A 24099-nucleotide genomic window follows, 5' to 3' on the forward strand; every position below is an offset into this window, starting at 1 on the left:
GGGTAGGCGGTAAACTAACAGGTTAAGGACGCGGGTTACAAAGGAGATAATCGGAGCGCGCGTCACAGTATCGGAGGGGAATAGCTAATTCGTTCATTAAATAGCTAATTCGTTCATTTACATATCATATACATGCTGGGTGCGGAAAGGGTTACGCGTCGGTTTCAAGAAGCGCTAAGGACGCGTGAAACTGGAGACTGTATCGCAGGATCGCCCTACGCGTCCGAATTGTGCGCCCACACCAGGTTACAGACGGGGAATCTCCAACCGCACGTTACAGTATCGAGCTGCCAGTGAGTAAAGAAGAAATTTTTGTATCACTACTGATTTTTGTAACCGGTGTCACTATCAGATCCCACCACCATTCCTTGAATGTAATAAGTGTAGCTCTCTGAACCCTGCCGGTGGACATGTGTGGTGTACCAGGTGTCGAATCCAACATCTGTTAAGACTTGTCTGAGCTGTGATACACTCTGCATTTCTGACTAGTTCTGGTATAGCAAATGTCAGAGCAATAACTCACCATTGTCTCTGAATTGTATTAGGTGTAGTGCTTTCCACTCTGACTGGTGGGAATGCCAAAAATGCTGTTTTGGGAACTTTCATCCAAAGCAAACCTGCTTGGGTTGTGATTCCTTTAAAATGCCTCCTAAGCTGCAAACTCTGGTGCCTGCCAATATGGAATTTGCTGATGAAGTTCCCATTCCAGATCCTTTGAAAATATCAGTTTTCTTGAGAATCACAGCTAAAACATCCCCAATTTGCCAATAAATAAAAAATCAATAAAATCAATAAATAAATAAAAAATAAATAAATACATTTTTCTTCTGGATCCAGCCAAGCTAACCAGGAACACATGAATGCCAAGGTAGTCATGCTCTGGTACCACTGTCTTACAGGTGCATAAAAAATGTGCATCCAAAGTGGATGCACATTTTTTGAATGTGTGCACATCCACCTCTCCTGGGCACTTGATGCAATATGTAAATGAGCTGCCACACTAAAGGGATGCACAATTGATAATTTGTATGTCATAGTGCTCTGCATTGGGCACCCAGGAGAAGTGGCTGTGCATTCACAACAGCCTGGCCAGAGCTCCCTCCTCACCCCCAGCAAGGCTGTTCCTGATTGGTCCTTTTCTTTTTTTTTTTTTATCATTTAAAATTTTTATTGAAACTTTCACAGTGACATAATCACAAGTCAGCAGGCAAAATAACAGGTATACATCAGAGCAATGAGATCAGTATATACATCTCTACAAGAATGAAGGTATACCCAAGCTCAACACATAATACCATAAAAACGCACTGTGTAACATAACATAGATCCTTCATTTTTTCTCCCTCTCCCCCCCACCCCCCATCTCCATACGTACAGCCATGAGAATTGGGTCAGATGTGTGAAAACCAGTAACAACCACCAATGCCTCCCCAAAATATAGGGATTCACCCTATACCTGAAGCCGCGTATTTCAACAGGAAGGACCATTAGCATGGGTGATTTTCCAACTTATATACGCTTGCCATGTCTTTTCAAATTTAAATGTACATTTGTGCTTAAAGGCTGTTATCTTTGACAATAAATAAATCTTTTCCACTTTCTGTTGTATGGTTGCTTTTGTTGGTACCCTGGGGTCCTTCCAAGACCATGCAGTTTCCAAACGGGTAGCTAACAGAACATGATGAGCCAGCTTATTAAAATCCTCTGGCAATCCTACAAACTTTCGCCCAAGCAACGCCTGTGCCGAACCAATATCAGATATGCTAGGTACCATATCTTTCAGCCAGAGGTGAATTGTCTGCCATAATACCTGTAGAATAGGGCATTCCCACCACATATGAATAAATGTTCCCACTTTCCCACATGCTCGCCAGCATTGTTCAGAAACCCGGGGCATGAATTTATGTAACTGCTGCGGGTACATATACCATCGATACATGACCTTGTAGGAATTTTCTATCATAGATGCAGCAATGTAACCTTTCCCAAGACCTTGGAAAATTGTCTTCCACACTGGGTTAGGAATATCCACCCCAAGATCCCTCTCCCAAGCAAGTTGAAAATTCGCTTTTGCCCCACCAGACTGAGCTAACAAATGATAGATTCCCGATAATAGCTGGCTGGACTTATCAGCTTTCTTACACATTTGTTCAAAAGAGGAAGGGCCAAGCAGCAGGTGTACACCAATCTGAGTAGTTCTAGCAAAATGAGTGAGTTGCATATATGGGAAACAGGCTGAATCGGGTAAATTATACTGACGCTGTAAATCAGCAAATGGCCGAAGCCCTTTCGGTCCCCATATGTGGTCCCACACCAAAATTCCCCGCAGTTCAGAGCTGAAAGGCTGGGTTATCTTGTCACGGTCGAAAGTCTTTATGATCATAAAGGCTGGTAATTGCATGATATTCTCGCTGCCCTGTAAGCCTATCCCCATGCTGAGACCATAATGATAAAATATCCACAATGGAGGGAGATAATACTTTCCCCGGCTCCACAAGCCAAGTCCTCTTCGGTTGCCAAATAAGACTCCGCAACGGGGTATCCCCTTAGAGTTCCTGATTGATATTTATCCACTGTTTGGGATGTTTCCCTTTATGCCAATCAACTAATTTTTTTTAATTGAGCGGCCCAATAATAACGGGAAAGATCCGGGACATTAAGCCCTCCCATCATTTTGGATTGAAAAAGCACTCTCCGAGCTATTCTAGGCCTCCGCCCCGCCCATATGAATTTCATACATTTCCGCTGCCATATTTGGAGTTGGGGCGCAGGAACCTTTATGGGGAGCGTTTGAAAAAGATATAACAATCTTGGCAATATAGACATTTTAAATACTGCCATCCGCCCCAGCCAAGATATGTGATATCTGCTCCACTCTTCCATCTCCTTGACCAATTTTTTCCCATAAGGAAACATAATTGAGAGTAAATAGATCCTGGGACTTACTGAGTTGCACCCCCAAATACTTAATATGCGACGATGCCCACCTGAAAGGAAAGTGCCCCCTCAAATGAGCCACAGTTTGGGTAGAGAGATTAACATTCAAGATCTCTGATTTCTCCCAGTTGACTCGGAAACCCGAAACTCTGCTGAAGGCTTCCATCTCTGAAATCATACTGGTAAGTGAGGTTTCGGGTCTGGTTAGAGTAAGCAAAATGTCATCGGCATAAAGGGAAATTTTAGACGAGATCCTTCCCAAGGCTAACCCCCTAATAGTCTCCTGCTCCCAGATTTTAATCACAAATGGTTCTAAAAACAAGGCAAAGAGCAGGGGGGATAAAGGGCAACCCTGTCTGGTACCCCGTCATACAGTGAAAGTTGGCGAGTAGCCACCATTAATCTTTAAGCAGGCTTGGGGGTCATTATATAATTGTCGTACCCACTGTAAAAAAGGGGCCTGATTGGTCCTTTTCACTGACAAGTGTCAGTGAAAGGACCACTCCCTTTCAGGGCAGCCTTCTGAAAGGGGATTGGTCCTTTCACTGACATGTGACAGTGAATGGGCCAATTGGCAGTAAGTGAAGCAGTGAATAAATTAATATTAAGTGCCCTGTGTGTGCAGGTTACCAAAATGGATGCTTAATTTATGAGTGTCCATTTTATCCCATAGCAGCTAGTTTACTGGCACAATATGCATGCACAATATATATGGTCCTAAGTGTGTATATTGTGCACCCCCAAAGTTTTTTCTTTTTACTTCAAGACTTTATTTTGCATGGTGCTGCTTTCTGTGGTTTTTCCTACTTAGTACTGCGATGATACTAAGTAGGAAAAACCACAGAAAAGCAGTTGTTTTGTTTTTAAGTTGAGCCCATCTTACTTGGGAAGACTTTACGCCTGCTGCGTAAAATTTGATGGGTTAAAAAGTGTGCCTCAGGTGCATGGGGATTTTGTGCATCGTGGGGGTAATAGATAATAGTCTCATCTATGTGGAATGTATATGTGATGAGTGCTATTAGCTACGTGCAAGTTTAGATGTGCGTTTTGGACGTGCTGATCATCTTATTGCATAGGGAGTTATGGATGCACATCCAAGGGCTCATTAACCTATGCGCTGGCTCAGTGCATGATATTGCATTGGCCTGTTAGTCTAAAGAAATTTAGAAATAGAAAGAGCTAATTAATTCAGCCCTTAGAGCCCAGGTGCCATCAGCTGCAGGCAGCAAACCCCTAACAAGATCAGTTCTGATTCCTAGGAGAGTAGCATGTACCTTTCCCATACCTGCCTTCTCTGGATCCCTCCTGTGTGAACAAGGCTCAGAAATTAACTCCAATCTAGCTACACAGAATCCACTCCAGACTGTTGTTTCCGCCACATCTGCAGCTCTGTCTTTGGGGAAGCCTCTGTTAGCTGTTGTGCAATGTAAAAACACCTTTAATGCAGGCTGCTCATTCTATATTGCCTTTCCAGCCTGAGGGAACAGAAACTCCATTTCAAGTGCAACCGGTCTCACCTGTACCTCAACCCCAGGAAGAGTTCAGTCCTGTAACTCCAATCCAGGTGGGGCCTAGCTCAGCAGACCTTCTGAGGGACACCAGTCCAGCTGATCCACTCCTGGAGGGACATAGTTCAACAGATGCTCTTCTGAGGGACTCCAATCCATCTGATCCGCTCCAAGAATAGCAGTCCGGTCCAGCTGAACCACTGTAGGAGGAGCCTGCTAATACAGTCCTACTCCTTGTGAAGGTTGTTCCTGCAGCCCAGCGCCAGAGAGTCACTGCACCAGTAGCCCAGTGCCTGAGAGACCTTAAATCAGCAGTCCAGTCTCAGAGAGGCTCCAAACTAGCAGTCCAGACTTGGAGAGACTGTGGCCCAGCTATCCAGTGCCAGAGAGAAACCGACCCAGTGCTTGAGAGACTCTGATCCAGCCACCCAGTGCCTGAGAGACTTCAGCCCAGCCTCCCAGCACCAGAGAGATTCTGGCCCAGCTATCTAGCACCAGAAAGATGTTGTCCCAGTTACCCAGTGCCAGAGAGATGCCAGCCTCACTGCCCAGTATCCAAGAGACTCTGGTCCAGCTACCTATCACCCAAGAGACTCTTGCCCAGTTACCCAGTGCCTAGGATACTCTGGCTCAGCTATCCAGCAGTTGAAAGACTCTGTTTCAGTGCTTCAACACTTGAGAGATGTGGGCCCAGACACCCAGCGCCCAAGAGACATGGGCCCAGCCACCCAGCACCTGAGAGATGCCGAGCCACCAGTCCAGGCTCAGAAAGACTCTGGCTCAGTATTTCAGCACCCAGAGTCTGGTCTCATGCTTCAGTGCCAACAAAACTCTGGTTCAAGATCTCAACCTCAGGAATACTCTGGTCCAGAAGCCCTTTATCAAAGAGATTCTACCACAGTACCTCAGTTTCAGAAAGACTCTGACCAGACATTTAAGTTGCCAAGTCTAGTGTTGTGAGTGGACAGGCACTCGAGAGCGTGAGCACCTGTGATGCAAAGTGACCAACACAACACAGGGGCTGGCCATGGTACATGCTGCTGGCGGGCGAGTGCATATGGGCATGGGCTGGCTGAAACAGGAACACTCTTGACATGGAACAGGAACACTTGGATGTCCAACACCCACCAGGAACTGAGAACCAGTATCCCATGCTCGTCTCTGGAGTAGTCCTCCGAACACCCTGAAAGCCCTTTCAGACTACCGCTTGGAAGCAGTTTGAGCATGAGGACAGATGGAGGCAGAGGACTCTGGAAACGAGGACAAGATGCTGGATACTTGGATGTAACACTGAAGACTTGGACATGACGGGGTCTGAAGCATGGCTTGAAACTGAAGCATGGCTTGAAGATGAACACAAAGTTTGAGACAGGAGCATGGCAAGATAGAACAAGAACAGGACTTGGAACAGGCAGATGGCTGGAACAAGAACTCCAGAGATTAGGACTTGGACTTGGACTTGGAACTCCAGAGATTAGGACTTGGACTTGGAACTCAGAATTCGGACTCAAGAGCTTAGACTCAGACTCAGAAACTCAGACTCAGTAACTAGGAACTCAGACTTGGGACTCAGGAATTCAAACTAGGAACTCAGACTAGGAACTCAGACTCAGGAATTCAGAACTCACACTTCGGACTCAGAAACTTGATTCGGATTCAGGAACTTGGACTTGGAACTCAGACTCAGGAACTTGAAACTAGGAATATGGTCTTGGACCTCCGAATCAGACTCAGGAAGAAACTCCGAAGACTTGAACTAGCGGCGAAGACTTGGACAGGACTCTGAAGACTTGGAATGAAGACTTGGACACATGGAACAAAGACTTGGATGCAGGAACCAGGAGACCAGGAACAGAAGACGATGAGAAACTGTTAGGATTGTAGACCCTTGGGCCGGAGCGAGTGGTGGTGACCACTGAGGGATTGCCCCCAGTGGGTCTTGTCTACAGAAGGTGGAGCTGGTGAGGACAACCTGACAGGACCTTAACCTATATCAGCCCTCGTTTCCCACAGGTTGAGCCCTTGGGTGCCGGGGCCAGCAGAACTTAGGTGCGGGTACCTCAAAGATAATGGGGAAGTTGATGAAGAAGGTCAGAGGTCCGGGTTTGGGATGGCAGCGAAGGAGCAGAACGGAGTCCAGGCAGAAGATCTGGGGCAGGCATCAGACAGGCTAGAGCAAAGTACCAGGCCAAGGGTCGAGATGGGCAGCAGACAGGCAGAGACGAGAAGACAAGCCGAAGTCAAACTAGGAGATCAAGCCGAAGACTGGGTCACAGATGCTGGGGCCCAAGGAGAAGACCAGAGACTGGAATGAAGGCACGGGCAGGAAAGCAGGAACTGGAACGCCGAGTCCGGAATCAAGAACCCAAGGACTGGAGAAGCAGGAACTGGAACCAGGAACAGGATCAAGCAGGAACTGGAATGAAGATGTCTGGACAGCAACTAGCACTCCGAGGAGACAACATGTTGCAAAGGCAAAAGACTGCAGGCTGCTGTGGGCTTTAAATACCCCTCCCAAGTGATGTCATCTTCTGGGGCCGGGCTGAGTTTTCCTGCCATGGCCCCTTTAAAGGGCGTGGCCTCCCACGAGTGCACACCTAGGGAGAGCCCCCGCCAGACAGAAAACAGCATTCGCGGCCATGTGGTAGGCCGTGGAGCAAGTCACGCTGTGCCGGGCTGTAGTGGAGGTGAGTGGAGGAGCATGTAGGAGGGACCAGCCGGGGCCTGCCGCGGCCGGGAGCCTCAAAAGTATCCCCCCACTTACGCCCCTTCACAGAAGGGCCGGGCTTGCCTGGGTGTGTGCGATGGAAGTGCTGGAGTAAGGATTTGTCCTAGATATTGGATGATGGTTCCCACGAGTTCTCTTCAGCATCAAAGCCTTCCCAGGTGATCAAATATTACCAGCGTCTGTGATTCTGACGGACATCTAATATATCCCAGACCCGGTGGATAGGATCATCCTCAGACACTACTTCTGGAGGCTTGGGTGGAGCAGCGTGGAAAGGAGAAAATATCAAGGACTTCAATAGTGATAAATGAAAAGAATTATGTATCCGAAGGCTGGCAGGATACATCCTACTGTTCCAGCCTTGTTCCAGCGTCCGTCCTGTTCCTGCGTCTGTCCGTCCATCTCCCCAGGTAGTACCCTCGGACTGTCTCTTTGGTTCTGACCTTGGCTTGTTCCTCGACCTTCCTGTCTGCTGCCTGCATCTTGACTCTGCCTGCCTCGTGACCTCATCTGACCTCCAGAACCTGACCTCTGCCTTGCCTGACTACTCCTCGGACTGACCCTCGGATTCTGACCCCTGCCTGATTGACTACGTCTCCTGATTCTGGCTCTGTCCCTTGCCTTGTCTTCGCCTACGCTATTCTGGTCTTCCTTGCTCCATCGGAACCTCAGTCTCAAGTCCAACGGCGCTCCTTTGCTGTTCATGGGCACGCCTGTCTACCACCTCTCCAGGAGACCCTACGAGGCCCACCTAAATCCAAGCGGCCCGGGTCCCTACGGGCTCCACCCGAGGGGACCGCAGGCTTCCAGTGGTGAAGCTTATCCTAGCCTCTGTCTCCTCCAGTGCTCCGCCCCCTGGGGGCAGGTGCTTCCTAGTCCCTACCAGGGAGCCGTTCTCCACTGCTCCAGGATAAGGGTCCACCCCCGAGCGCAACAGGTTGCCAAGGCCATGGACTCGGCGGAGTCTCCCGCCTCCAGGGCCCTACCGGGTTTGGCCGCCACAGTCAAGGAACATCATCAAGCTTTGGAATCACTAGCTTCTTCGGTGGAAGAGCTCTGTTCCCAGCTTTGAGATACAGTTCTGGCCAACCCCGTGGGTCTATCGGCCTCTATGCTATCCAAAGCATCATTGGCGCTCCCTGCACCTCCTTGATACAATGGGGACCCATGCTCCTGTCGTGGCTTCCTCAACCAGTGCTTCATGCAATTTGCATTGCAACCCTCCTTGTTCTTGAAAGAGATCACTAAGGTGACTTTTATCCTTTCCCGCCTGGAAGGGAAGGCTCTTGCATGGGCTTCTCCCTTATGGGAACGCTCTGATCCCCACTTTCCAAATTATCCGACTTTGCTCTCTTCAAGCAAACCTTCGGAGATCCAAACTGCCAGGCTGTAGCCAGCCATGATCTGCTCCACCTCCGTCAAGGGTCATGGACCCTCTCTGAGTATACGGTGGAGTTCAGTACCCTGGCTACTGAGCTTGGATGGCAAGAAGATTGTCTGCAAGCCATCTTCCTATATGGACTCTCTAGCGCTCTCAAAGATGAACTCTCCATCCGTGAGAATCCCATGTCTCTAGAGGACCTGATTTTCCTCACCGGGAAGATTGATCATCGTTTCCGGCAAAGGCGCCTAGAAGTAAAGTCTTCCCGTTCTCCGATACCGCGCCCCACATGTGTCCCGAGTCCTCCAGCCAAGACTCCAGCACCACCACCCTCTTCCGTGGTGGAACCTATGGAGGTGAACCGTGGGCAACTGTCTCCGACTGAACATCTCCGTCGGAGGAGGGAGGGCCTTTGCCTTTACTGTGGCACTTCCGGTCATCTTCGGCAGTTCTGTCCGGCGCATCCGGAAAACTGCAACGCCTGAGCCTGGCGGGGGTCCTGAGCTTAGGCGCTACTGTCACTGGCCCTCAACTCCTGCTTCCCATCTCTCTGGGCATTGCGGCCCACTCCTTCGCCACCACTGCTCTAGTTGATACCGGAGCAAGTGGCAGCTTCCTCATGGATGACATTGTCAAGCTTCTGAACATTCCTCTGCAGCCATTGGATGTGAATCTCCGAATAGCCTCCATTCAAGGGGAACCCCTTCCGGGGCTGATCACCCATCGAACAGTGGCTGCCCATCTTACAGTGGGCACTCTCCATGAGGAGGAGATGTCCTTCTATGTATTGAAACGTTCTACACATCCAGTTATCCTGGGGCTGCCCTGGATCCAGGCCCACAAACCACAGTTCGATTGGTATGCCCTGCAGTTGGTGCAGTGCGGTCCCAAATGCCAGAAGACATGTCTACACCAAGGAGCTCCTGTAGTCCCTGTTCTGAAGTCTACCACCCTACCCGGGTTGCCTACTCAGTATGCTGACTTCGAATATGTCTTCTCGAAGCAGAAGGCGGATACCTTGCCTCCATTGCGCAAGTTCAATTGTCCCATAGAACTTCTGCCTCCCAAAGGCAGAACTTATCCACTGTCTCACCCAGAAACCCTAGCCATGTCTGAGTATATCAAAGAGAACCTAGAAAAAGGATTTATTTGTCTCTCTGATTCTCTTGCCGGAGCGGATTTCTTCTTTGTTAAGAAAAAGGACATCGTATTGACTACAGAGGGCTCAATGCCATAACCCGCAAAGACCGATACCCTCTGCCCCTTATCAGTGAGCTGTTCGACCGCCTACAAGGGGCACGGATCTTCAGCAAGTTGGATCTAAGGAGTGCGAACAATCTGGTACGCATCCAACCTGAAGACATCTGGAAGACCGCATTCAACACACGGGATGGTCACTATGAATACACTGTGATGCCCTTTGGGCTATGCAATGCCCCAGTGGTCTTTCAACAACTTATGAATGAAATTCTTTGAGACCTCTTGTACTCCTTCGTAATCGTGTATCTTGATGACATCTTGATTTTCTCCAAAGCCCTTGAATCTCATCGAGATCATAATTGGACTGTTCTCCAGCATCTAAGAGAAAACCATTTTTACGCCAAGTTAGAAAAGTGCCTCTTCGAGTAAAGTCATTTACCTTTCTTAAGGTATATCATACCTGATCGAGGTTTCTCCATGGATCCAGAAAAGGTCCAGGGGATCCGAGACTGGCCCCAGCCAGTAGGTTTACGAGCTTTGCAACATTTCCTTGGCTTTACCAATTATTACTGGAGTTTCATTGTCAATTATTCTTCCCTAGCTGCTCCACTAACCGCCATGACCAAGAAAGGGGCTAACACTCGTGTGTGGACTTCTAAAGCACAAGCCGCCTTTCAGACGCTTAAAGAAGCTTTCTGTTCTGGGCCTTGTCTCCAGCATCCAGACCTAAGACGTCCTTTCGTCGTTGAAGTCGATGTCTCTGCAGTTGGAGCAGGAGCTGTCTTAAGCCAGTTCTCTCCCAAGGGTAAATTGATACCCTGTTCATTCTACTCACATAAGTTCTCTCCTACTGAACAATGCTATACCGTTGGTGACTGAGAACTTCTCGCTGTCAAGTTGGCGCTCTGTGGCACCCCTGGTTGAAAGGGGCGCAACACAAGTTTACCATTTTCACCAACCATAAGAACCTTGAGCACCTTAAAGAAGCTCAACTCCTGAACCCTCGACAAGCCCGATGGGCGCTCTTCTTTGAACAATTCAATTTCGTTCTCAGTTATCGCCGAGCTTCCAAGAACCTATGTGCAGATGCACTTTCAAGATCCTTTGAACCTGAAGATGTCCCTGATGTTCCTAGATATATTATAGATCCTGCCTGCATATCCCTTGCCATGACCACCACAGTTCCAGCTGGGAAAACTGTCGTTCCACATAGATTACGTGAACAAGTTCTAAAATGGGCTCATGATTCCAAGTTGGCAGGACACCCGGGTCGTGCCAGGACCCTAGAGATGTTACGAAGACACTACTGGTGGCCCAACATGGTGCAAGACTCTCGTAGCTATGTAGATTCATGCCCCATCTGTGCCCAACAGAAGCTGCCTACCGGACGGCCTTAGCGCCTACTCCAACCACTGCCAGCACCTACAGAGCCATGGTCTAGTATCTCAATGGACTTTATCACGAACCTGCCTCCGTCCCGCAACAATACCATAATCTGGGTCATCATCGACTGGTTTTCGAAGATGGGTCACTTTATTCCCATCGGCCCCAGAATTAGCCAAGTTGTTTCTGAAACATATTTTCCGCCTCCATGGACTCCCAAAGGAAATTATATCCGATTGAGGACCACAGTTTGCTGCCAGGTACTGGCGCTCCCTATGTAAGAAGTTTAACATTGCCTTGAGTTTCACGTTGGCCTATCATCCAGAGGCCAATGGTCAAGCTGAAAGGACCACCGAACCTTAAAGACATTCCTCCGTTCCTATGTGAATGACCAGCAGGACAACTGGTCTGATCTACTCCCCTGGGCTGAGCTGTCGCACAATACCCACATCGCTGCGGCCACTGATGTATCTCCATTCTCCTTGGTATTCGGACGACAACCTTGGCTGCCACTCCCAGTTCCTCTGACTGTTCCTTCTCCAGCTATGCAATCCATGGCCCACATCATTCGTCAAGTGTGGAACCAGGTCACCCAGGCCGCTGAACGTTCCAAGCGTACTTCTGATGCCCATAGATGTCCCACTCCACTCTTCTGTCCTGGCCAGAAGGTGTGACTGAGCACCCGACACATAAGATTGAGACTTCCCTCTCACCGGTTGGCTCCCAAATACATCGGCCCGTTTCCAGTGATTCGAAGAGTGGGAGCAGTATCGTATCAGCTCCAGCTGCCACATGCCATGGGCATCCATAACACATTCCATGTTTCACTGCTGAAGCCCTTGGTCCTTTCCTGGCCCTCATGTAGAGGTCCCTCTCCTCCAAGGGTCTCTGCAGAACCAGATACATCTCTTCAGGTAAGAGAGGTCCTTGACATCCGAGGGCGTCAAGGGAAATGGGAGTACCTCCTAGCCTGGGAGGGTTATGGGGCCAAGGAGAACTCGTGGGAACCTTCCCACAACATTCTGGATAAGGAAATCCTGAAAACCTTCCATAGGACTTATCCTGACAAACCATGGCCGCATAGAGGGAGGCCTAGAAGGGGGGGTAATGTTGTACGCCCCATCCGCGACCGGCCCTCACACGGGCCTGCTCACCTCTCTGGTGTCTCTGCAGGTCCTGGGCTGGCCTCCCCAGCAGCAGCTGCGAGCACCCCCAGGCCTCAGCGTCCCGCAGCGGCGGTCGCAGGGACTTCCACTGTGCATCAGGCCTCATGCCGGAGTTCGGCACCTCCCATGGTGTTGGCCATGCCACTACGCACGCACAGACTGCCTGGCCTCTTGTATGGCCAGGGGCGGGTCCTAGCTTCGCGGCGTGCCCTGATTGAAGGAACTACTTACGGAAGTCCCTGCCTGCACTTCTTTGCCTTGGCAATCGGGTCAGCATTGTGTGCTAGATTGTCACTGCATACTAAGCCTTGGTCCAGTCTCGTCCCAGCCTTGTTCCAGGATCCTACTGTTCCAGCCTTGTTCCAGCATCCTTCTGTTCCTGCGTCTGTCCATCCATCTTCCCAGGCAGTACCCTCGGACTGTCTCTTTGGTACTGACCTCGGCTTGTTCCTCGACCTTCCTGTCTGCTGCCTTCATCCTGACCTCTGCCTGCCTCATGACCTCATCTGACCTCCAGAACCTGACCTCTGCCTTGCCTGACTACTCCTCAGACTGACCCTCGGATTCTGACCCCTGCCTGATTGACTACGTCTCCTGATTCTGGCTCTGTCCCTTGCCTTGTCATCGCCTATGCTGTTCTAGTCTTCCTTGCTCCATCAGAACCTCAGTCTCAAGTCCGACCATGCTGCCTTGCTGTCCGTGGGCACACCTCTCTACTACCTCTCCGGGAGACCTTGCAAGGCCCACCTAAGTCCAAGCGGCCCAGGTCCCTACGGGCTCCACCTGGGGGGACCGCAGGCTTCCAGTGGTGAAGCTTATTCTAGCCTCTGTCTCCTCCAGTGCTCCGCCCCCTGGGGGCAGGTGCTTCCTGGTCCCTACCAGGGAGCCATTCTCCACTGCTCCAGGACAAGAGTCCACCCCCAAGCGCACCGTTAAGGCATATAAATATGGTATTGCGTCCTCAGAGGATTGTAATAAATGTCAGATGGAGAAGAGATTGTTTCTTCATAAAATTATTTTATGTCATAACATTTTTCCATTCTTTTGATGGTTGCCTTGACTATTGTGCTCTTCAAAATGTAATCTGCCATTATCTAAAGGTTCTATGAAGTTTGTGTATGTAGCCTTGTTGATGGCCTGTTTTTGCATTTTTAAATTTTGGATACAATCCGAACCATCATTTTTATGATTTTGTGTAATGTCTGATTAGATGCATATATAGCGCTGTGTAGTGTTTTTTGAAGGACTATACCAAAATATTTTTTGAAGGACTATACCAAAAAAATTTTTTGAAGGACTATACCAAAATAGAACCCAAGAAAAAACATGGCGCAAAGACCCATCTGCCAAGCAACTTGCCAAATACAGAACCCTACTACACAACTACAGAACTAACACCCTCAAAGCCAAACGCGACCACTACGCCTCCAAAATTCATGACTTTCAATTCAACCCGAGAGCCCTATTCTCGCTCATCTCAAACCTCACTAAGTCACACACAACGACATCAACATGCGAGGATGCTAACACCAAATGCAACCAACTCGCCCAATATTTCCACAACAAGGTCGCCACCATCGCCTCCCGCTTTGCCCATGTTCCCACTCAGACCAACTCTACCCCAAAAACATCCGACTTCAAAATGGACACCTTCAAAAACACGTCCCCTACCGAAATCTCTGCTATTCTTAAGAAAATGCGCCCCTCTACACACCCGTATGATTTGATCCCCTCCAAAATACTCCTGACCATCCCTGACAGCATCTCCCTACCTCTAGCTAATTTCATCAACATATCCATCGCCACCGAGGATTTTCCCACACAGCTTAAACTAGCCGTTGTCAAACCCATTCTCAAGAAACCTAAACTTGACCCTTCCGACCCATCCAACTACCGCCCTATCTCCAACCTGCCATTTGTTGCCAAAATCCTTGAAAAAACCGTTAATAACCAACTCTCAGACTACCTAGAGTCCTAGACCAACACCAAATTCTCTACCCATCACAACACGGCTTCAGAAAGCGTTTCAGCACTGAAACCCTTCTTCTCTCCCTCTCTGATTTCATCATCAAAGGCTTTGACCAAGGTCAAACTTACATCCTAGCCCTATTAGACATCTCAGCAGCCTTCGATACCATCAACCATACCATTCTACTCGATAGGCTAGCTGACATCGGCATATCTGGGACTCCTCTACACTGGTTCAAATCATACATAAGCGACAGACAATACAAGGTAAAAATAGAAAACCACGAATCCGAACCAATCGACATCACAAGGGGCGTCCCTCAAGGCTCCTCTTTATCATCCACACTCTTTAATGTATACCTCCTCCCCCTTTGCCAGCTGCTTTCAAATCTCAGTCTACCACACTTCGTCTACGCAGACGACGTACAGGTCCTTATACCTATCTCAGATTCCATCACCAATGCACTAAAAAGATGGGACAGTGCCCTTACATCCATTAACTCTCTCCTCACTCAGCTCAACCTAGCCCTAAACCCCAACAAAACAGAACTTATGATCATCTCTCCTCAATCCATCAATTCAGTACCTACACCTGCAAACAATGCTCCCCCCCCCCCTACACACTTTCTTCCAAACTGTTAGAAACCTAGGTGTCACACTTGACCCCCAATTCAGCCTACAAAAATTCATATCATCCACCATCAAAGACTGCTATTACAAACTTCACACCCTTAAAAAACTTAAACCCCTCTTGCACTTTAATGATTTCAGAACCGCCCTACAAGCCCTTATTTTGTCCAAAATAGACTACTCAAACTCTTTGCTCCTAGGTCTCCCGAAAAACAGCCTTGCCCCCCTTCAACTACTGCAAAATGCAGCTGCACGTATATTAACCGGCTCCCGCAGAAAAGAACACATTCCACCTGTCCTCAAACATCTACATTGGCTTCCTATCACTGCCAGAATCCAGTTTAAAACACTCACTCTCATACACAAAGCCGTCCACAATCCTGACATGCTCTGGTTCTCTGACAGTCTACACATCCGTTTCCCCTCCAGACCCACCAGAACACCCTACACATCAAATATTCACACTCCATCCGCCAAACTTTACCACCTAACAACCACCAAACAACGTACGCTTTCCCTTGCTGGACCTTCCCTATGGAACTCTATCCCCACCCATCTTCGCCACGAAACCTGCCCCAAAAAATTCAGACAAAATCTCAAGACCTGGCTTTTCGCACGAGCCTACACATGAACCCCCCGCTTTTTTCTCCTGCTCTCCAACCCCCTGCCCTGCCCCTCTCCTCTCCCCTCTAACCCAGAACTTTTTCAATTGCAAACAATTTGCTTGTATATAATATTTGTATATAATGTTATTGCTTATATATGATTATGTTTTCATGCTTAGTCATATTACTACGCTTATATTCTTCCTGTACAGTAATCCCCGTTTTATTTCCCCCTCCTTACCATCCCCCAGTTCTCTTATCAGTTTCATTGTAAAGCCCTGTTGGCCAGTTTTATGTTACATGGAAACCGATGTGATGTTTGCTTAACGAATGTCGGTATACAAAAACTTTAAATAAATAAATAAAAATATGGGTCCTCTTTTTTGCTTTATTGCCAGTCACAGAGAAAAATCATTTAAATTGCTTAGGTTTTAAGCCTCAGTGAGTAGATTAGAGTTTTCAGCTTTGGAGTAAATGAGGATGAATGAATGAGATGTCTTTTGTTTGTGCTTGGTAACACTTGTGTTACTTGTCTACTTGATGTTATTTTTAAAAAAATGGGTTGTGGATTATGCTTTCTACTTTGCTCCATTTAAAAATATTGTGCTGCTATATTTCTTGTATTACTTGTATTATTATTATTATGATACGTTGTACATGTTATACGCACATCTATTTAAATTTTAAAAAAAAGAGACCTCATTGGTTTATAGTTGTCCCCAAAGTCCCAAAAAATCATTGGTCTATAGTAGGGAAGCCCAGCCCCCCTTCTGCACCCCATCACCTCAAACTCCCGAAATCCAGCAAGAGAAAGGACCCGGAGTGCCTCCTAACCCAGGGCTAGTCAGCGCCATTTTCCAAAATGGAGTCAACCTGACCTTGCTCCAGTCACCTGCCCACAGCCAAGTGGCCAAGGTCCGGTAACCAGATTTTGCCCCAATTACCCCAGGCATTTTTTCTTGCCAGATTTTGAGATGTTGAGGTAATGGGGTGCGGGACCAATGATTTTTTGGGATTTGATAGGTCTGGGGGAGGGGTAACTACTATAGACCTAGACATTTTTAATTTGGGGGGTTAGAGAGATGCCAGGGGGGATCTATGGCCAATTTTTTGTTTGAAAGGGAAGATGGGGGGGGGTCCCTTTGGCTAACTTGTTGATTGGATTGGGGGGAGTGGGCTGCCATCGTCGCATGACCACTGACTTTTTTTTTAAATTTGTTTATTGGGGCCTCCTCAAGTGGTAGCCCTGGGATATGGAGGGGGGTTGTGGCCTTTTTCACACTTTTTTGGGTGGTGGGGCCTTTAAATCGAATGTTAGAGCATCAGGACTCGAGATTAATGTTTTCTCAGAAGGTGTAGTTAAATTAATGTGGCTGACAATTTTCTGAGTTGGCTGTGTTAATTTATTTACATCAGCTTGCCTATGCATGAGCTACTTTACAAGGATTTGCTAAATTTACACATGCAAATCCCATGCAAAGCAGCTCATTGTAATAGGGTAGGAAATCTGGGCTAGGTTATGCTAATCATTGTGGATATTGCACGATATCACTACAATAGGGCTATATATGCTGTTTATAGTGTTTGTAGGGCTAAATATGCTGTATATAGCTCTTGATGCATCATCCTATTAGCCAGATATGTAGCGTTTTAAAACTTGTCCTGCTAAGTGCTGCTACTTAGCTGGATAGGTCAAAACTGAGTCAGATATAATATGTATTTGCACGTTTTTTAACATTCACATGTACATGTTGCAGGGTACATTTGCACCTATTTTATAACCTACATATATCATATACATGCAGATTATAAAATATAGAGGTAGATTTTCATGCATTCATATATAGTATACACATATATGGGATATGCGCAGCTGTTTGAAAGTTAGCCTCTGTATTGCTATATCTAAGCCATATTTTCTTATTCTATTTGTATTCAGCATGTTGATATTTCAATAGTGGGCACACTGTGTGACAGATTTTGGTTACGCAAGGGCCTGCATGAACCTCCAAAATCTCAAAAAAGTTAAAATCTGCTGAAGGAGAGTTTCAATTATTCAAATAGTGCATTAAATACTGTTGCAGTAATTGAGAGAAACAAATATTATTATTGACTAAACCACATCATCTGGTTCTGCATTGAAAACCTTGGTGAGATCTTTTTATACAGGCAGTACTAATGCCCCACTCTTCTTCTGCTGCTGTCTTTAATGCATAACAGCAGTACAAGTCTCCTGTAGAATCATTAATTCATGCCATCAATGTCAGGTCATGGGGAAGGCAATCCCAACCATTATACAATGGTGATGTTTTGTGGCCATATTCAAAGTTTATTATTATTATTACATTCTGAAGTCAATTAATAGCCTCTGGTTCAGAACTATTATCACAATAGTGAGCTAAATAGGACATGGAGGCTTCAAAATGGGGGGAAACTCCAGGTAGCTGCAAATGAAGGCTTTCGGTGCCATACCCCAATAAAGATGCTTCCATTATTTTTTGCTCTGTATAAGTTTGAAAAGCAATTTTCAGATTGCTGACCTTGGGTTTATTTGTTTTTTTAGGCTTTTGAGTTATAGTATTTGTCTTGTGCCTCGTGGCATATGTCATCTAACATTTAGTGAAATGTTTGCCATTGTGACCAAAGATGAGCATGGAACTGGAACTGCCAGTATTCAGGCTGGCAGTGCACTGCTTGCTAAAGGTGGGATCTGTTTTATAAGAGATTTGTCTTCTTATAAAAAGGATAAACTAGACCTTCTTCAATCAGGTGAGCACATACGATTTCTCAATGACCTAGTGTTCAAGCATATATAACAATTACTATGGTAATTCTAGATTTTATTGGAGTTTTTAAATTGGTAGTAATTAGGCGTAACCATTTAGTAAAGGGTATGACAAAGAAACTTATGTTTACTGTGCAAATGAGGCTTTTAACAGTCTTCTTTTAGGAAAAGAAAAAAAAAGGGTAGGTGGATAAAATACCTTACTCTTGTGTATCAGAAGAGTACCATGTTATTGTATTGTACCATGTTATTGTATTGTATTCTTCAATAATACACAGGGTAATACAGCATACCATCTTAAAACTGCATGCACTGTAGATCATATAATAACATCAATAAAAAAAAATCTAAAAGAATCAAGTACAGTTTTGAAGACTAATATTATCTAAAAATGATTTCTACATAACAGCAACAATATTAAAAAAAAAAAGACTTTAAAGTGTAACATGGGTAACCAGGACATTCACCTCTCCCTGTGTCCGCCCTTTCACAATGATCACCACAAACCAATAAATACACTAATACCTGAATGGAATCAAAATAGGCCACAGCTTTTATTAACAACACATAACCAACAGCTCGAGCTGACTAAAATGACCAGCTCACGATGATCATCCACCACCACCCAGCAAGATGAATGCCCCCAGGCTACCCGGCCTGCAAGCCACTGGCAATTTATCACCACCAGCTCACACGACCCTTGCCTCAGTCTAGCAAGGAGCCGTTCATGGAACAACTGCAGCCTATTGTTCCATCCCCACAATATGCTGACATGACCATCCGGTCAAGCCAACAAACCATTCAGCATAACGCTGAAACTCTAAACTGGCTCGGACAACCCACATACCCCTGCTGTGACAATCACAAGCCCACATACCAAACTAGCAGCCCAACAAAGAAACATAACAAGGGTGGGTGGGCAGAATGCAGCTCAACCAGGAACAACAGGCAAGTAAACGCTTTCAGCTTGTTACAACAATCCCCACCAAACTCCTCCCTTTTTCCCTAGAACCCCAGCACCCTACAGCTAATCGCCCTGCCCGCAGCCTCTTTATTTAATTTTTAATTTTCCCACCAATTCTCTGCCCTAAGCATCAGCATAAGCTGACAGTAGTATAATGGGTACACGATCAATCAAACTGATTGACAGGTGAGATAAGGATGACAGCAGCCAATCAGCGTTCACTTCCGGTCTAAGCCCCGCCCACGCCCCGCCCACTCCCCATAGAAGTGAATGGGGGCGTAGCCACGCCCCCTCCCGCCTCCTCCCGCCCTCGACCACACCCCAACCACACCCCTTCCGCCACAGGCCCCACCCCTTCCGCAGCCAATCAGCATTCACTTCCGGTCTAAGCCCCGCCCACTCCCCATAGAAGTGAATGGGGGTGTAGCCACGCCCCTCCCGCCTCATCCCGCCCTCGACCACGCCCCAGGCCCCACCCCTTCTGCCCCAGGCCCCACCCCTTCTGCCCCGGCCCCACCCCTTCCGCCCCTGGCCCCCGCCCCAGACCCCGCCCAGACCCCATCGATGCTCCTCCCCTCCCAATAGAAGTGAATGGGGAGCCCCTCCCACCCCCAAACCGCCCCCCCATGATGTCACGGATGACCCCGCCCACACCCCAACCCCAAGCCACACCCCCCTGTGACGTAGCGGGTATGACATCACCGGAAGTCCACCCCACACCGCCCCCCAAAAACACACCCCCTAAAACGTCATCAGAAAGGGTCCTGTCGCTTTTTTAATGATGTCAGTATTAATGGACTCTGGCTGTTTTTGATGATTTCACCGGAAGTACAATACAAAAGTCCCGAAATATGCGCTCCTAGAACCTCCTGATGCCTTTTTAATGATGTCGGAGCCGGTAGTATGCTTTTAGGAGGCAGGAAAACTGCAGGAAATATGCTTTTTTTCTAGCCACTCTGTTTTTAAAAAACCAAACAAAATACAAGCTGATAGGAGGCAGAAAAACAGTGGCTCGTTCTGTTGACAAGGATTTGGTTTTTTTTTTAAAACAAGTGATTGAAGCTACCGGTGGTGAATTGCATGAACTGCAGGATCAAACTTTGCAAAAGACAGGTTTTTTTTTTTTCCAAAAGACTAGGGACCGGGTAGTATAAAGGGTACGCTGTCACTCAAACCCCCAAGCCAAACCCCCCAGTGATGTCACCAGAAGCCCAAGCCCACCCCTCCAAGCCCTTGCTGTAGATAGGCATGCCCCAATAAAAAAAATTACCAGAGAGCAGGCAGGAAACTGTGACTCATTCTGTACACAGAGACAGGGGAGAATCCAATTACACCCCTTCCCTCCGCCCCCTCTGCCTCAAGCCGGCCTTCCCCCAGACCTAAATCTGAGCAGAGGATAATTGAAAGCAGTGGGGGGTGCAGGTTTGCAATGGTGAAACACAAGGCTTTAGTTTTGTTTTAAAAAAAACAGACTTCTGTATTTTACAGCCATATAAAAAACAAGAATGCACCAGCGGATCTTAAAGAAAATTTATAATGAGCCAGGAAATACCGGCAGTTTTGGCGGTATAACACCTCTTTTGCAGGCAGCTAAAGCATGTATGCCGTCTGTGACCAAGAAACAAGTGATTGATTGGCTTACAGAACAAGATGCTTATTCTTTACACAAACCTGCTAGGGTACGATTTAAAAGAAATAAAACCATAGTGTCTGATGTGGAGTTTTGTTTTAAAAAAAACCAGACTTCTGTATTCTCCCCCACAACCCTTCCCTCCTCCCCTCTCTGTTAGACACGCCCAAACTTGCAAGACCGGATATAGAAATAAGCATGTGATAGTGATCACGTGAGAACAATCTTCAAGCAGAGTTGTTGTAATTGTTCCTGAAAATGGCCGTATATGAAACACCTAAGCGTCTTGAAATGAAAATCGTTCAACAGCCAAAACTAAAGAGGAGCCATAAACGAAAGCGGAGGGCAGAAGAAGAAGGAGGAAGCACTGACCCAGATTTTGATGAACTTCCGTTGGGGCAAAAGCTTTTGATTCGCAGGATCCAAACTTGATCAATGAAAATGCTTTAGATTCTGAAGATTTAGAGCTGCACAAAGCTGCTCTGGATGCCGAAGCAGATTATTTGTTGGAAAAGCTTGAGTGTAAGGTAAGAAAAAATCTCTTTCCTTCTAATGATGCATTTTAGGGGTGGCGTGTTTGGGAGCTATCTATAATAGAGAGTTTGTTTAGAAGAGGTTTTAATTTAATGTTTTACATTATGTTTTATAGGAAAATGAAGGATCTTTACAAACAGAAGAATATGGAGACACACCAGGTATCAAAATGAACTGTATTTGCTGCTTCTGTCCAAATATAAAAGAACCAGATACATGTGATCAAAAAAAAAACAACAATCCTGAAGATGTGCACGATTTCAGCTGGTGGAGCTATATAGGATTCCCAAAACCACCGCCGGTGCATGGAGTTTTTCGAAAAACAACATTTAGATCGATCGTAAGGGTGGCTGTCTATAGTATTCTTAAAAAATGTCTGTCTGGCATACGGTATGAAAATTGCGAAGGCTGTGTTCTCGACGATCCGAGTCAGGATGATCATAGTTGCGTTTATTGGACTGCCTCTGACACACAGGAACAATTAAGGACCGCTTGTAACAGGTTGTGCCTAGAACGTGTTTTGAATCTTGTGGTACTAGCTGCATATAAACGAGGTGTATTAAGCCTAAACAATGACGATATGAATCTGATCATATATCTTATACACAGTGTGAAAACTGCTGAAAATCCTGTTCAAAAACTAAACAGTTTGCTTAAACCTACAGATGAGATTTTAATGATAAAATATATAAATGCCATCATCTATGGTAGAAAACACCAGTCCTTTTTTAAAAATGTATAATAAAGCAGTCTTTGTTTTTTCTTGTCTGTATTTCAGAAGTATGTATTGACAATGAAATACTTTGTAATATTTTAACAAATTTTGCCATGTGTATAAATTAGTTAATAAAAACAACTAATAAATATATCAGAATTAACAAAATGTGTCAATTGTGCTTTAAGGTGATATGGAAGTTTTTAGGGGGGATATCTTATGGTTTTATTAAGTCTCTTTGATATCAATGCACAGGCTGTAAAATGTTTGATACAGCAACTATTTCATTAACTAAGGAATGTATATTGCTATGAGCTATGTGTGGGGGGGGAAATTGTCTGGATCCAAGATCTGTAAATGGTTAATCTAATCAGAATGAGACAATATTTGGAAGGGAAAAAAAAAGACCAGAATGACAAGACATTCAAGAGAGACCAATTTTTTTGTAAAGTGCCCCAAGACCTAAGAGGGCGTTGGTAACACACTACCTTTCATGAACAAAAGGGGGGGATGTATATTGTAATGAGGTAGGTGCGGATAGCTGTCTGGGACACATAATCTAATCAGGGAAAAACAATGGTCAGCAAAACATTAAATCACAAAAAAAAGGTTCAACATACTATAGTTTTGTGAATGGGCTTCAGATCTAAAGAGATATTGATAATACATTCAAAAAGCCCTGTAAATGATAACCCAAGCAAGAGAACAATCTTATTCTATAAGATGTCCATCACATGACAGAGAGGCCAGGTAGCTTTTTTTTTTTTTTTTTTTTGGTTTCAATACACAGGTTTTGAGGTTTGTTGGTGGTTACGCCCCACCTAATGCTGGTGATAAAAGGGTATAGCCGGTGACCAGAAAAGATTCAGCAGTCTGGAGTTTGAAACAGAAATGGATTCTTCAAACAAAGAAAGGCAGAAGCCTGTGTTTATTAATAAAATGTCACTTACTAAACGCAGAAAACAAAGGAAATTGAAAGGTGAGTTAATAGTTTTAATGTATATTTTTAGATATGATTTTTAAAAAACAGTAGTAAAAACAGTGTTTGTCTGTTTTATCATTAGAACAGGAAAATATTGCAAAATCAGACACACATTTGAACATAGAAGAAGAAGAACAGCCTGGCTGCAGTAATGCCTTAGACAGAAAAAAAATTGATCAACAAGGCATTTCTGACAGCAATGCAAATAATGGTGAGAAATAGGTTTTCCTTAATGTCTATGACCCTCCCAAATGTCTCTCTTTTTTTCCTTCATAACAGTCAACGAAGCAGAGATCTATTTACAAAGACATCAAAAGTGTGTGTGTGTGTGACCCTGTGTTTTTTTATTTTATTTTGTAATTTTTAGAATGTGAAAATGGTGCAAACAAAACTATTTCCAAAAGAAAGAGAAAGGAGTCTGAAGATGCAGTTGAAGGTAAGAAGTATTTTTTTATATATCTGTACGGGTAAAACAACAATTAGTTCACAACTGTGTAAAAGAAAAGGTATTACCATTTTTTTGTTTTTTTACATAACAGACCATGAGCAGCATATGCCAAAGAAATCTGACGAAAGACCGTACAAAAAACCGAGAGATAAACAAAAAAGGTAAGAATCTATACTGTTATAGTTTTAAGAAAAATTCTTCTTAAAATATTGCAAAAAAAAGTATGAGCCCACCCGTGTTAATTATTATTATTTTTAATTTTAGACCGTGAAAAGACTGCAAAAAAGCCTATTTCCGAAAGAAAAGATGAGAGAGACAGCAACAGACCTGTGCACAGGGAGGAAGTAGAGAAAGAATGTGAAAGCATGTTCTTAGATAATTGTACCGATGACAATGTTTCAGGGGGGTTGGTAAATAATTGTATACCAGAGACCTCTGAAAATGCAGCTGTAGAAAATGAACCGGTTAATTTTGTGCAATTTGTGAGAAGGTGGAACCATGATTTAGAAAAATTTAATGGCGTGCTTTATTCAGA

At 45.7% G+C, this 24099-nt stretch overlaps 1 protein-coding gene across 1 annotated transcript in view; it reads left to right on the forward strand.

Moving 5' to 3' along the window:
• The window catches only part of MCMDC2 (minichromosome maintenance domain containing 2), a 298944-nt gene that overhangs the window by 142773 nt on the left and 132072 nt on the right, over positions 1 to 24099 (forward strand). The window contains exon 9 of the mRNA XM_029591416.1: positions 18070 to 18275. Coding sequence (XP_029447276.1) covers positions 18070 to 18275 — 206 coding nt within the window. The remainder of the gene's footprint in view (positions 1 to 18069; positions 18276 to 24099) is intronic.

The sequence above is a fragment of the Rhinatrema bivittatum genome, chromosome 2, assembly GCF_901001135.1.
Source record: "Rhinatrema bivittatum chromosome 2, aRhiBiv1.1, whole genome shotgun sequence".
In the NCBI taxonomy this organism is placed as follows: Eukaryota; Metazoa; Chordata; class Amphibia; order Gymnophiona; family Rhinatrematidae; genus Rhinatrema; species Rhinatrema bivittatum.